This window comes from Pimephales promelas, chromosome 9 (genome assembly GCF_988280905.1).
Source record: "Pimephales promelas chromosome 9, fPimPro1.hap1.1, whole genome shotgun sequence".
Lineage (NCBI taxonomy): Eukaryota > Metazoa > Chordata > Actinopteri > Cypriniformes > Leuciscidae > Pimephales > Pimephales promelas.
The window spans coordinates 31,387,258-31,403,092 of NC_142777.1; the positions used below are offsets into that span (position 1 = coordinate 31,387,258).

At 38.9% G+C, this 15,835-nt stretch overlaps 1 protein-coding gene across 1 annotated transcript in view; it reads left to right on the plus strand.

Moving 5' to 3' along the window:
* The window catches only part of ctnna1 (catenin alpha 1), a 106,608-nt gene that overhangs the window by 67,234 nt on the left and 23,539 nt on the right, over window positions 1–15,835 (plus strand). The window contains exons 10-14 of the mRNA XM_039649270.2: window positions 892–984; window positions 1,267–1,423; window positions 2,730–2,930; window positions 6,122–6,273; window positions 13,092–13,202. Of these exons, the coding sequence (XP_039505204.1) occupies window positions 892–984; window positions 1,267–1,423; window positions 2,730–2,930; window positions 6,122–6,273; window positions 13,092–13,202 (714 nt within the window). The remainder of the gene's footprint in view (window positions 1–891; window positions 985–1,266; window positions 1,424–2,729; window positions 2,931–6,121; window positions 6,274–13,091; window positions 13,203–15,835) is intronic.

Consider the following 15,835-nt stretch of genomic DNA (forward strand, 5'->3'; position numbering starts at 1 on the left):
ACAGTGGATGTTTCTTAAGCTCAGATGACACATACTTATTTAAAAATATGTTGGTTATACTTCCAAAATTAATAATCTTTGATTCTGAATGCCATTATCCACATCGGTGCAGTGACTGACAGCCACACACTCTCAAACATTGTGTTCATCCACGCCGTGCCGTTGAAGTGTAACTCACGTAAAGTTCATAATTCCACGAATGACTGCAATTGCAGATATCGAACAGAGATGGCGACAGAGGGAAAACTGGCCACTGCAGCTTTAAGTAATAAAGCTACTCTACAATGTGCTGTGCTTATTTCACTTTATACCTTTGCTTGTGCAGCCAGAGTTAGGCGGCAGAACCCAAAAAATCGAATGTATTGCCTCAAAAATTTGCCCACAAATGACATCTGTTTGAATGTTGGTAAGGAGGTAGATTTGTGGGTCAAAATGACAATTTACTCTACACTATTAGCTCTGGAAACAGGCTGTGGGCTTGCTTATCTCAGCACTCCGGATTTCAGCGGCTTGTGGAGTTTCTGAAGGTGTCAGGAATGTTTGTGTCTCTCACTTTCTTGAGGTAACCGGCTCCTGGCAGACTGGTGATTTAATCATCTTCAGGAACCCCTCCCTGATGCTGTCAGCCATCATCTTGTGAATTATATGATGAAATATATTCCCCATGTGGAGAGACGACCAGACCTCAATTTCAGGCTTTGCTTTTGTTTTGCCTTAATCCTCTGGGGCGCTTTTTCCTGCTGTATTATTTTACCATTTTATCAAATAATCTGATCAGCAGCTGACAGCTTTAAATTTAAAACTGTTTGTTTGAGGGAGGAAAACTTTTTTTTCTCCAATTTGCGGTTCATTTATCATGTCATAAAAAGCTGTGTTGTTTTTTTGTTGTAGGTAGCTAACCTCGCATGCTCCATCTCCAACAACGAGGAAGGAGTGAAGTTGGTGCGGATGGCCGCTTCCCAGCTGGAAATACTGTGCCCTCAGGTACGGCAGCATTTCGCCAAGGCTCCTTTAGCACGGCCAGTTCCCCCTTACCCGACCGCGTCGACATCTTTTTATTGCGAGCTTCATTGACTCTTCCTTTTTCATGAGGGTTTGACCTCACAGATCTTTCAATCCAAGTGAACATGGCTTAATCTCAGTCATAATCTTAAACAATTGTACTGTTTTCTCGAGGGTGGAGGAGGGCTCAGATAATCAATCTGCAAATGTGCAGCCATGTTTGTGGTTAAAAGCGGATTAATGGGATGTTTATGGTAATTGCAGGTGATTAATGCAGCCTTGGCCCTGGCTGCCAAGCCTAACAGCAAGGTTGCCCAGGATAACATGGATTTGTTTAAGGACCAGTGGGAGAAACAGGTGCGAGTGCTTACTGATGCAGTGGATGACATCACTTCCATTGACGACTTTCTCTGCGTGTCTGGTAAGCCCATTTTACAAAGTTCTTGGCTCTTAGACTTTGTGTTAAATGATTAGTTCACCTAAAAATGATCATTTACTCTTCATCATGTCATTTCGACCCCATAAGCCGTTTGTCCATCTTCGAGAAACAAATTAAGATCTTTTAATGTAATTGAGAGATTTCTGTCCATGCATTAACAGTCCATGCAATCGTAAAATGAATCCATATGATTTGGATCTGTTCTCGTCTTACACAGCACGTTTGAGCTTTCGAAAGAACCAGTGAGGTTTGTTCTCGTGTGTCAAGCAAATACGCGATTATTTATTTTTGTGTGAACTAACCCTTCAAAGCGATGGTTTGCCCACAAATGAAAACTATACTAATTTACTCTACCGTTGTTACTTTCTTCTTTTGAAAATAAGATGCTTAGCAGAATGTTCCTGCTGCTCTTTAACTTGCAATAAAACCGTGTTAATGGCTTCCACACTCTATAATAATCAAAAAGTACCAATGCATTCAAAATACATTCAGCGCATTTAAAATGTATTCAATACATTTGAGGACAAGACTAAAATTTAAGTAATTATCTGATTATCTTCTATTATTATTATCTATTATCTGATTATTCTATTATTATTATCTTCTTATATGTATCTTATAGTATCTTTTATTAATCCCACACCGTGGAAATTCATTTATTACAGCAGTTCCAAAAAAAAAAAAAAAAAGAAAGGAAAAGCACCAAGTGAAATGTACCGTTGGAAATAAATAACAACTTTCCTAGGCTAGCATTAGGATCATTTGGAAGGTAATAATATTTTTAGTCTAGTGATCCTATATCTCTCTTCTCTCCTCCTCATCTCACTAATGTGCCAGTGGACAGGGCCAAAGGCGCATTGATGTAGAACGGCGTTGTTTTGATTTTGAAGAGGCTTGATTTCTCAATTCATGACCCCTTTAAGAGTTCTTGTTGACATGTAGGATGACTGACTGCCTTCACCTCCAGTCAAGGACACATAACAGTTTGCCATGTTGATTTGCAATTCCCAGACACCCATTACTAAACTGTCTGAGTGTGTTTAATCTTTTTTTCATCCGCCCTTGTGGTTCCCATTAATGTTCTTAAGTCAGGGACAATGTAAATACAGCATGAAGGATGAGGATTTCCAGTCTTCATGCTTTGCATTGTGGTTAGCTCTCCGTAGATTCATTAGCAGTTAGTCTCCTTTTTTTAAGATTTTAAAAATCTTAATCTTAAAAATCAATTTTTGTGTATTTATTTTAAACATTGCCTTCTCTTTTGAATGTTTTTTTCTCATTGTTTTAGAAAATCACATTTTGGAGGATGTCAACAAGTGTGTCATCGCCCTGCAAGAGAAGGACGTCGATGGGCTTGATCGCACAGCTGGAGCCATTCGAGGTAGAGCTGCCCGTGTGGTCCATGTGGTCACATCTGAGATGGACAACTATGAACCCGGGGTCTACACGGAGAAGGTTTTGGAAGCGACCAAGCTTCTCACTGATACAGGTATAAACTAGAACATTATATATCTGAAATCATTTGTGTTTGTCTGTAGCTACAACAGATTTTCATATGTAAAATAAACCAAAATCTGTTGTTTTGTATTATTGATTTTAGTTTAGCCCTTAGTTTTCTTTACAGCGTGTAGCATGTTATTGGGCACATGTGAGTTTTTATTTTATAAAATGGTGGAAAGGCAATATATATTAACATTTCATTCAACTAATTAATAGAACTAAAATATCCCTTATTGTAGGACGTTAACGATTGTGTTATAATTTGGTGCAATAATATAAATGTTAATTTATCAGCATCTAACAGCTGCTTAAAACATGCCACATCCAATCTAAAATTAGTCAGAACTATCCATTTGAAATTATTTTTGGTGATGGCACTTGTGTATATGATTAATTTTTATTTTAAATCCATTGTTCTTGTTTAATATCTGAAAATGCTGCACAGGCATCCAAAAATAGCACTGCTGCCATCTGGGCCAGAATTTCCTTGAGTCGGTTTGTAGGGTTTTTGTATGGGAGTGCTGATTTTAAAACAAAAGTGACTTTCTCACAAGGTTGCATAACATGGCCAACGTGCCTGTGATGGCCAAAAAAGGCTGTCTAGATTGGCAGTTCGACAAAGCCTGTGACCAGCATCTGCACCCTTGCTTTATTAGGAAGATGTCATGTTGCTTTCATTTGCAGTTACATATCATTAGAATGCATTCAGGAAGCTTTTTAAGACTAAAATCACAGAGATGGTACATTCCTCTGTGACAGAATATGATTTTCCCATCCATTTGAGGACTTTCCATTGGGAAATGCTGTCACATTTTGTGTACTAAGCTTTACACATTTTGTGTACTTCAGCTTTACACTAAAACAAATAGCTTGGCCATATTGGCAAAGAAATAATGTTATGTCATTAACGATGACTTAAATTACTGTAAGACCTAGCATCCATAAGCCTACAGGCTTATGGACGTTAAAACCTTTGGTTGGACCGAAAACCTTTTGCTCATACAAATTTCCAAATCCAAATATCCAAATCTCATCTTCATGGTCCTGTTGCTGTACTCCCCAGTGCAGTCTTAAATTGTGAATGAGAATCAGTAATAATGTAGATGTGTTCAGCTCCTATGGGGGGAGGTACAATTACTTTATATACCATTACTTGGGCTGGCTTCATGAAGTGGTTGAGCAAATCGCAATAGATCATACTGATTCGGATGAATCGGTCAATCAAATTTCATGAATTTTTGGTCTCAGAGGGCCTAGTATGACTGTCCTTTCCCCAGCTCTCACTCAGCCCAAAATTTAGTAGTAAATGCAGTCGAGATAATCTAGAAGCGCGAACGATATTCTAGCCATTAAATCTTTATACAATCACCACCCGAATCCATTTAAATTTTTAAACATCCTGTTTGTTTGGTTTACTAAAAACATTTAATTTGGTTCCTTCAGCAATAACTCACTGAAGCTCTAATTGTGATCTCCATGCTGAATGGTGTTAGTTTGTTGCACACACTCAATGTCATTAAATATCCTCTGGGAGTAAATGGGTAAATACCATCCACAAAACGTAGGAAGCACCCCTCAAATGGTCTCTGGTTTTTACCTTCTGCTGTCTCACTGTATGAGGACATGAATGCATGAACTTCATCTACAGAGACGTTCTGAGAGTCACTTCATCAGCATTTTATTTGAGAAAAGCTATCATATCATAAACGCACAGGTAAAAATAAAAGCTTAAAGAAATTGTGACAGAAATATATTACTGTTGTACAGTAGAATTAAGCTATGTCTTAATATAATAATAATAATAATAATAATAATACTAGCACTAATAATAATTATAATACATTATCAAAACTATATATTTAAAGCTACAGTCCACAGTTTTTCCTCTTTGTCGCCATCTCCGTTCGAAATCTGCAATTGCAGTTATTCGCAGAATTTTCAACTTTACGTTACAACACAGCGCAGATGAACACAATGTTTAAGGAGAGTGTGTGGCTGTTAGTCACCGCGCCGGTGTCGATACTGTCATTCAGAATCACAGATTGTTGCGATAGTCTAAATCAATCCTTACTTCAGCATCTGAAAATGGCCTCGGCGGGCATAACGTTACAGGCAGGAGAGTGGTCGATTCAAGCAACAGGAAAACAATGGATCGCAATGACATTTCAGACGCTGAGGAAATTGTTCATACTTATTCTTATGACGGACCACAGCCATACAATTATGAGTCTGCTATGCTGCCGAGAGAGCAGGACAGGCCAGGATTAATCTTAGACAGAACGCTCAGAGACAAATTGAGTTATTTATTGAGTCTTTAAGGAATAATCTTCCATATTTTTTATTTTATCAGTAAAGCTTTGTTGTGAAGCACTTTTTGACAAAAGTTGAATTTCATATGATTAAAAGACGCCTCCTTTTTGATTGCCAGAATAATTAAAATACACAACAGAATTTCAGTATAAAATCAAAACATTTTATACATTTAAAAAAAGATATATTCATTCAATTAATTATACATGCTTTTTGATTATTAAAATAATGCAACTAAACCATTCTAATGGAATCTAGAAAAAAATAAACAGAATTTGTTTTATAAAAATAAAAATTTTATAGGACCCTTTTAATAAAAGTTCTATTAAATTGCTGTTGAATTGTAAAAAGTATTAATTTCAATTAATTTGACATTTGTTTTGATTACTAATTTTATTTAACCTTGAAAATGGACACAAACTGATTTCACAGGGACCTGCCTTTGAATGCAGAGAGCTTTGAGGCCTTGCTGCCACCTGTCTTGTGATTGATTCATTTAAGGGTGCCTCTGGATTAAGTGTACTCATCTGCCGTTCTTGCAGTCAAGTAAATCCTGATTAAAACTTGCCCTGAGCAGTCATTAAAATCCAGCGACACATCACCATGATTTTCTGCATTTGCTCTGCTCTGTTTCAGGCGTTCTGAGTTCGATTGAGGGGAAAGTGTCGATTCAATTCAAATCTAATTTGAATTATATATTTCTACAGGCACAATGTCTTGATTGAATTGTACTTCAGCCCTCTCATATTTGCTAAGTTGAAAGGGTTTTTTTTTCAGCAACATTAATTTGTTTTTTCTTTTTCTTTTAATGTCCCAAGAAGTGTTTTTGACCTTTCTCTTTTTCCTTTCTGTCTGTGTGTACGTTTACAGTGATGCCACGTTTCACTGAGCAGGTAGAGGCAGCCGTGGAGGCTCTCAGCGCCAACCCTGGCCAGCCAATGGATGAGAACGAGTTCATTGATGCTTCGCGTCTGGTATATGATGGCGTGAGGGACATTAGGAAGGCGGTGCTTATGATCAGGGTGAGCAGAAGCCTTTGAATGGAAAAATAATTTGTTTTTAAATGATTAAGTTTTATCCAGAACCATTTTCATCCTCCTATTGTTGTGAACTCCTTATTGTTTTCCTTCTAGTCAAACACTAAAATAGATTGTAGGTATAAAATCTAAGCCATTCTTTTCTATATCATAAAAGCGCAGATTATAAAATAACTGCACTAAAATTTTACAATAAAATTAGTCAAAATGTCTGAATCTAAGTTATTCATTCAAATTCTTTTGAAGCTTGACGGTATGTTTGTCATTTAAATTTTTTACTTTATGGAAAAGAAAAGCTTGAACATTCTGCCTAACATTTTCATTGAAGGAGTACAATGTTGGAAAATTTGAATTTCTGGATGCATTTATCAACTATTCTTTTATGAGAGTAGTCTAAGAGTTTTTATTTTTAAGTTTTATTACCTTATTTATCTATGCTACCCACATAGGTTTCCAGTGTACTCTGAAGTTTGACCCATGTGCTTTTCAGCACTTTAGTATTTTTCCCCTTGTGAGAGCTTGTAATATTGAGGTAATCTTCAATTACGTATATAAAAATGCTTTCAGAGGGCAGGGTTAATTAGCGGTTTGCTCTGTGAATACATACATATATATATATATATATATATATATATATATATATATATATATATATATATCAGAATAATACTGCATTTTGTGTGAGTGAGAGAGAGGAAAAATTCTGAAACTGGGTCTGCAAACCAGTCAGTAACTGGTGTGACCACCATTTGCCTTGGCAGTGCAACAGATCTCCTTTGCATGGTTGATCAAGTTGTTGATTGTGGCATGTGAAATGTTGGTCCACTCCTCTTCAATGGCTGTGTGAAGTTACTGGATATTAGCAGGACTTGGAACACGGTCGCCGATCCAGAGCATCCCAAACATGCTCAATGGGTGACACATCCGGTGAGTTTGCTGGGAAATTTCTGGATCAGTGTATACGACAGCGTTTTCCAGGTCCTCACAGCTAACCGCTAATTAACCCTGCCCTCTTCTCTCTAATTCCGAATGCATTTTTATATTCTTAATAGGATTTTCCTTTAATATTACAAGCTCTCTCAAGGGGAAAAAAACTAAAGTGATAGTCCATAGAAGGTCAAACTTCAGAGTGCACTGGCAGTAGCATATGATGCAAGAACTGGGATGTTTTCAGCTTCCAGGAATTGTGTACAGGTCCTTGCAACATGGGCCCTACATTATCATGCTGCAATATGAGGTGATGATCATGGATGAGTGGCACAACCCCAATGTTTGGATCTTGTCACGGTATCTCTGTGCATTCACAATGTGATCAATAAAATGCACCCGTGTTCGTTGTCCATAACATACGCCTGCCCATACCATAACCCCACCGTGGGCCAGTCAATCACAATGTTGACATCATCAAACCGCTCACCAACATGACGCCATACATGCTGTCTGCCATCTGCACTGTACAGTGAAAACCGGGATTCATCCGTGAAGAGAACACCTCTCCAAAGTGCCAGACGCCATCGAATGTGAGCATTTGCCCACTCGGTTAAGACGACGAACTGCAGTCAGGTCGAGTCACCGATGAGAATGACAAGCATGCAGATGAGCTTCCCTGAGACAGTTTCTGACAGTTTGTGTGGAAATGTTTTGGTTATGCAAACGGATTGTTGCAGCAGCTGTCCGGGTGGCTGGTCTCAGACGATCTTGGAGGTGAAGATGCTGGATGTGGAGGTCCAGGGCTGGTGTTGGTTACATGTGGTCTGAGGTTGTGACACTCAATTCATGGGCAGCAACTCTGGTGGACATTCCTGCAGTCAGCATGCCAATTGCACGCTCCCTCAAAACCTCTGATATCTGTGGCATTGTGCTGTGTTATAAAACTGTACGTTTTAGGCCACGTTTACACAAACAAAATCATGCACACACCCGCATAAATACGCCGATGAGCGCCATCATAACTATGCCAAACCTATGGGTGGCAGTGTGGGGAGAAGGATAAAGCCATGCAAGCCAATCAGAAACTTCAGAATCGACAAGAGAGAACCTAAAACCCAGTTTCTTCCTATTGACACGACAACCAGCGTTTTCAGAAATCTTTTAGAAATAATTGTTTTCTGTGAAAAAATGGGGTTTTCGTGTAAATGAGAGGCCAACCCACAGGGAAATATCTCCATTTTCTCTTTGTGTAAACTGGGCCTTAAAGTGGCCTTTTATTGTGTCCAGCCTAAAGGCTGGTTCACACTGCAGGATTATTAGCCCGATTTTAGCCCCGATTCACCCCTTCCGAAAATCTTAAAGATGCTCCGATTATCGTAAAATAATCTGATCAGATATTCCTGCCGTGTGTGGTGTGTTAAGACTGCTCTCGTCTGCTCGGAAGGATGCCGGGACCGCTCCGATCTCAAATCAGCATATCCAACATGTTGGATAGTTTTGGCCCCATTTTACCTTGTGTGTGGTGTCCCCCGGGGACGAACGAGCACGCAGCCTGTGAACTGTGGCATGTAGCCAATCAGAAAGTGAGGCGACGAGGCGTAGAGGAAGAACTGGCGGGAAACATCAAAAAAGCCGGCGCCCGGCGGTATAGCGCACCAGAATGTCGGGTGGACTTTTTTTTCCCGTTAAAAACAAACTACACACTATCGCCACTGCATCCTCTTCGTCCACCATGATTGTTTACTCTGAAGTCACGTTTGATCTCGAGAGATTTTGCGAGATTTTCCGTCTGACCTAGGAATGCTCGGCAGTCAAATCGGTTTGTGTGATGTGTTGATTTTGCCGTGTGGCTGCGCACCACACACTGTACGACCAAAACTGTTAGACCCGTGATTTTTAATTTTTTTTTATCCCTGTGTGTGGGGTCTCTCAGGTTTGGAAAATCGGCCGACAATTTTAAAATCGTCCCGTGTGAATAGGCCTTTAGGCACACTTCTGCAATAATCATGCTGTCTAATTAGCATCTTGATATGCCACACCTGTGGGGCGGATGGAATATCTTGGCACAGAAGTGGTCACTTACACAGATTTAACTAATTTCCCTCTGCATGTGCACTATTTTCCAGAGCTGTAGTTGTCTGAGGGTTAATGGTCTTTCCCTGAGCTGAACTGTAACATTGGACATATGGTTGCTAGCTTGCAGTGAAGCGTTAGCTAACAGTCTGACAATGAGCAGACAACAGTCCACTCCTGCCGCGCAGGGAAACACACACAGACCCTCAACTCCACGTTGCTAGAGTGCGGAGCAACTGGGTTAAAGCTATTAATTGAGGCAAATATCGTCTTTCTTAGCTTCAGACTAACGAGTTTTCAATTAATCGTGAAGATAATGTTCACTGAATTTAAATAATTGGCTCATGAGGAATTGTGTTAGACTGTATTAGCGCCTTTAGTTAACGCGAAGAGAGCGGTCACGACCCAGATAATGAAGCCGGAGTAGCATACGATTAAAAGGCCTCTAGAAGTTAGGCATAGACCGCACATACACTCACTTGTATATTTGCTTTTGATGATTGTGATTGCATCGTATTCCTTTGTAGCCAGTGAACACGCACAATTTATTTTAATACATCAACTAACGCTCTCTTTTCAAATGTCAAGTAGCAAGACAATTCGCATTGACTCACTAGTTTGATGCAGATGAAGCTCTCTGACTCTCTGTACTGAAATTAATTAATGACAGTGGGTTTGAATTAGAATACATGTACAATTAGATGGGGGATCCATTATGCTATATTTGCATTATAATACATAATTGATTTTTTTAGAAAGGGAATTTAATTAGCATTTTCCCCTTTATTTTCCAAATCCCTGGAGAGCTGTTGGGCCCAATTCATTTTCCACTCCAGACATGCTTCTCTAGTAATCTAGATTGATTCAATGGTTAAAACAAAAGTCCCTCTGGCAGACAGGATCTATGTTTGTTAGTTTAACACGAGTGTTGAACATGCCCCCGACACTGAAACGCTTTCGAAAGGAGAGGTGTGATCTTTGCTATCTCATTTTGTTCCTTTCTGACCGTGTAGTATTTTTTCAAACGCTTCAGGGGCCTTGTTCTAAGACAAGTCGTCCGAACCGATAAGAGAACCACCCAAAGGTCTGGCGATCGCAGAGGTTTTTTTAAGAGAGCACTGTTTTCATGCACCCTGTAGACATTGAGATAGCAAGGAAGAAAAATTCGTACTTTGTTTGACTTTCACTTTGCTTCCCTCCACATGCACGCCATGTCAACCTCACATGTTTAGACAAAGCTTGAGCGTAGCCAATCAGCCAACACTACTGCCCAGTGGGCATCAACCTCTGCCGCACGAGAACTCTTCGATCGGAAGAGACAAGTGTGCAACTTGGGCTACTTAAGATGGACAGAGTCTTTAACCTTGGTAAGTACTGCACTCGCAGTACTCGCCGGCCGACCGTCACCTAAGATTTGACTGGCTGGCAGCCCTCGACTCCACTGTTGAGATGTCACTGGTACTAATAGCCCTTCCATAGCACAGATCCTCATAGCTGCCGAGTGGTTACTGTAGCCTGAAAAGGCACCTCACCTTACCTACACTGCTTCAGGCGTCTCAGGCTGTTTATTCAAATGCCTGCTCACTACTGCCCTAGTTTATAGATGTGATGCATTCTCTTGGAAGGCAAGGTAGATATATTTGAGCTGTCTGCGGTTCCTATCACTTGGCACGTCGTACTAGTGACCAGGGTTGAGCAAAATGCAGAATTCCTGGAGTTGGCTCCCTTTTAGTTCATATTGGGATTTTAATTTAATTGCCGGCAACATGCATGAAGTTAAATTGGAAGTGACAGGAATTTACTCAATTAAAATTCAACACAGGTAATGCATTCTTGGAAATGAAGTGGTGTTCTTAAATGTTATAAAATATATAGAATAAATACAAATTTCAATAAGTCTAAACTAAAATTCAAAAGGTAGGGATTAGCAAAATTCGATCTTTGAAAAGTACTTTATTCACTCAGGCTGCATTTATTTGATCAAATACAGTAAAATGGAAATGTTATGAAATATTATTTAAAATAACATTTCTATTCTAATGTTTTAAAATGTAATTTGTGTTGATGGCAAAGCTGAATTTTTAGCATTACTCTCTAGTCCTCAGTGTCGCATGATTCATTAGAAATCCATCTAATAAATGAAAAACGGTAATGCTATGCTGTTTAATATTTGTTTGTAAAGCGTGATACTTTTTCCAGCATTCTTTAAATAGACAGTTCAAAAAGACAGCATTTGTTTGAAGCAGAAATCTTTTGTAAAATTATAAACCCTAACCATAATTTGATTAAATTGAATGCATTCTTGCTGTAAACTTTTTATTTTTACAAAACCCCCAAATTGTTTAAAGGTACTTTCTCTACCTATTTACCAATCTTTTTTCTATCTTCGTTGTATGTGTCATTTTATTGTTCACTATTCCAAAGGCCTAAAAACATTCTAACAAACATATTAATGTTTAAATCAAGGGTTTCTCAAACTGTTAATCAATTTTGTCCTGCTATTCTAGTGAAATTAGTTAAATCAGTATGAATTCATTACCATTCAACTTCCTTACATTTAAATTCATGAATTGAATAGAAATTTAAAAGGCATTTTCAATTCCATTTTAAATGGCAGAAAACCCTGCTTGCAACAAGAAGTCATTTAAATTTTAGCATTGTTTTAGCATTAGCGTTACCCTAAAATCCATTTTGTGCTTCAGTGGGATTCTCCAGATGCAGTGTGTTAATGAAATGAGCCTGAGCTCTTCCGAACTGTCGCCCACACCTTGGCTGACTTCGTTTGGGCTGTGTGTTGTTTTGATGTCATCTTCAGCAGACAGTGTTTTGGAATGTTTGAGGTGTCTATTATTGGAGCAGCTGAATCGTGAGCCAGTCAGAATCTCCTCATAAATGGATTGTACAGACAGTTGGATAAGCGCGGCTTGCAGCACTGGTGAAATAATACATCCGTATCTTCTCCAATCTCGTCCTTTTACTTATCAAGCTGAAATGCATTTTCTTGTCAGTAAGGGTTCTGCCACCCCTCCTTTTTCTCTACCATTTCCCTCTGCAAACAGGTCCCTCCGCTCACAACTGCATGCTAATAGAGCGGTAGAGTTATAAGAGTCACGTTTGGCATTCAGTGCAGGGATTAGAGAGAAAGAGAGTTAGTTTAGTTCAGTACAGGGAAAACGTGGCTTACCCACTGCATTGGTGCACCAGATCATTCCGATTCTTTTTAGAGACGTTCTTCTCTAGTAGAGATGTTTTACTGTTAAAAACGTTTTATGCATGGGCTGCTTGCTAAGGAAAGTGTCACTATTACTATTTTTCAAACTTGGGGGTTGGGGTTTCTTCAAATCCCTTAAGTATTAAGCTTCAACACATCACTTTTTGATGCATTGAAGGACATACTATCTACCACTCCACATATCAGTGTACTAAAAACCACTAAAGCAACCTCTTAGCAAAGGTAATCATCCACAACTTGCTAGTATTAGGTGGCATCACAACTGTATGTAACATTTTATTTGTTTTTTTGTGTTTTACCATTTTATTGACATCTTAAGAGAGGTACTAGAAAGGGCAGGAAATAATGTGAAGCACATGGCTAAGCGAATCATAAATGCGTTAATCAGTAGACCTTGGCCCTGATGGGCAGCAATTCATATTACAAATGTATTGAGTTTCTACTTTCATAGGGGAGACTGCTATAGATAAGCGTTTGCCATATATTATAAGGGTCTTAGGTTGTTGAAAGAGCTTACTAATGCTCCATATCTCTCTCCGTCCCTCTTTCTTTTCTTCTCCCCCTGCAGACCCCAGAGGAACTGGACGACTCAGACTTTGAGACAGAGGACTTTGATTCTCGCAGCAGGACCAGCGTGCAGACGGAAGACGATCAGCTCATCGCTGGACAGAGCGCTCGGGTGAGAGATGGAGCTTTGGTTTTATGGAATGTCACAAGGTGTCAAACTTGATCCTAAAATTACCTGAGGATTAGATCCCTTTGGAGATACTTGGAAGGAAATTTGACCAGGGACATACTGATTTCCATATTTTTCAGTGTTTCTACAATAAAACTTTATCACAGTCCATTTAGAGTCCATTTGCAGTGTCACGGCTAAATCCACCTTTGATTCACTGTTTAGCTCCAATAGCACAGGAACTGTGAATCAGTGATTTTAAGATTCTGTACTGATTTCATGTCAACAACACTCCCGATGTTGCCACCAGCAAAACAGACATCAAACCTCGCCCCCTCTCTACCTCTCTCTCTCTCTCTCTCTCTCTCTCTCTCTCTCTCTCTCTCTCTCTCTCTCTCTCTCTCTTTCTCCCCTTCACATCCTCCCCTCTCTCTCTCTCCCCTTCACATTCTCCTCTCCCTCCCTCTCTCATTCACATCCTCCTCTGTTGCCTTGGTAATGCTTGAAAATCCTTCCTGACATAGCTGGAAGGAACAGTGAAAATATATATATATATATATATATAGCATAATATATATAATATAGTTATTAGTTCAAATATTTTCTGTGGTAGTCACTGCAGATGATTGGCATCCTGTTTTCATTTTTCAATTCAGCGTTGTGTGAGATAACGGGTACCAAGTTGTGTTTGGGGATCTTGTTAGTCAGTGTGCTAGCTTTTCCTGTGAGCTCTTCTTTTGAGTTCCTGATAACAATATGTGTAACAGTACAAATGTAAGAGCAATATATGGCCAAAAAGTAAGGCTGTCATCTATTCATATTTTCATCCGTAATGCCGGTCGCATATTCTTTGTTCCCCAAGCTCGAGCGAATATAATTACAGACCTCTCACCCTCCTGTTCCATATAGTGATGTAAGCAAGTTGATAACTAAAAAGTAACAGAAAAATATTCAGCCCTAATTGTCTAGGGGATGGCAGGAGACATTTAGAGCTCACAACTTGAACAGAAAGCTCTTGTTAAAGATAGAAGTGTTGCTGTAGAATTACAATTTTGATTGAATCTTGTTGCTGGGAAAGCAAGTTGTATTTTTGTTTTGAGAGTTGTAGAAAACGGAGCAGTGGAGGTTGTGCTTGACTGAAAATGTGATTATATAAATCTGTAATCACTGTCCAGCCTCCTGTTTCACCCCCCAGAGGCTTTTGATTTAGTTCCCAGCTCCATTGGGAATCCCAGCACTCCAATGTGTGCCACGTGTGTGCCGGTGCTCCTGAACCAAGAAGAAAATTGAGTTTACGAGGCAGAAAACCATTCTTATTGAGAATTTGCTAGAAAAGAAAGGTTTATCTCAATTAAGGTTGTCTGATTGTTTTTCATAATCAGTTTAGCCTGTCCTAACCAGATGTGATGCTGCTTGTATCCTGCCACAAATAATTCTATACACACATTGAAGATACAAGATAAATGTAAATAAACATGAACCTTTTCATTTTGTGTACACTAACGTTCTGAAGTTTGGGGACCTTAAGATTTTTAAATGGTTTTGTAATAGGCCTGTCCCCTAATAGTCAATTAAAAGAAGAGGCTTAGTCAACCAAAATTATATTATTCGGTTACTCACAGGGAAAAAAAAAGAGAAAAAAACTCTGCGAGGTGTGTTCAGCGAGTTAACATACTGTAATTGCCACAAGGACCCCACTGTTCATGGTACGTCGGGCAGGAAATCCAAAAGTTCACTTGTAGGAAATTTTTGAACTTTTGTAGGAAATTCAAAAGTTCACGTTGGCTTATTTGAAACAGGTTGAGACTTTATGTGGCTGCTCACTCTAACGTATAATGTTAATTGTGCTCTATTATTAGACTCGTATCCAAAAGTTTGTGCAGAGATTGAAGCTTAAGTATAGTGCGCATCATGACATTGAGGCGCAGGCAAAATCACTTGCATTTTTTCTTGATAACAGTGGAAAGAACTTAAAATGCTGCGTCATTTTTGTTCATACAGATAAGAGATCATTCGAAACTGTAAATGGTCTACTTTTATTTGTGTAAACTCACAATAACAAGAAAACATTGTGCTTTTGTAAAATGAATGAAACAACTGGATGTTTTCTGCGGTTTCGGCCTCCGTTAACTGGAGCATGTCCCAAAAGTAAACCGAACCGAGGCTACTTGCCCTACAGATAGATAACTTGAATAGAAAACTTGAAATGTCTATTTAAAAAAAACAAAACAAAAAAAACAATTCAAAATGAAAAGAAATACTCTCTGCTTCTGTATGAAAGGTGCATTTCTCTATGAATGCACATTCACTGCAGAGATGGCGAGTTAGCATCAACTTAATCATTGCAGCTGGCACTGTCTCAGAAAACACTAGTTTATTTAATAATCAATGTCTTGCAATTTTTTCTGACACATTTATAAACATTACTTTTGCTGGTGCTTTGTGGCAATCTTTAAGCATGCTCTTGAGTGTGGAATGGGCTATATTAAACCCATATATAGGCTGTTAAACACTCATTATGGCTTTGTATTTATTCAGAAATATGGTAAAAACTGTAATGTGAAATTACTATTATTTAAAACAAATATTTTCAGCAGGCTTCAGTGTCACATGATCCTTGGGAAATTCTAATATGT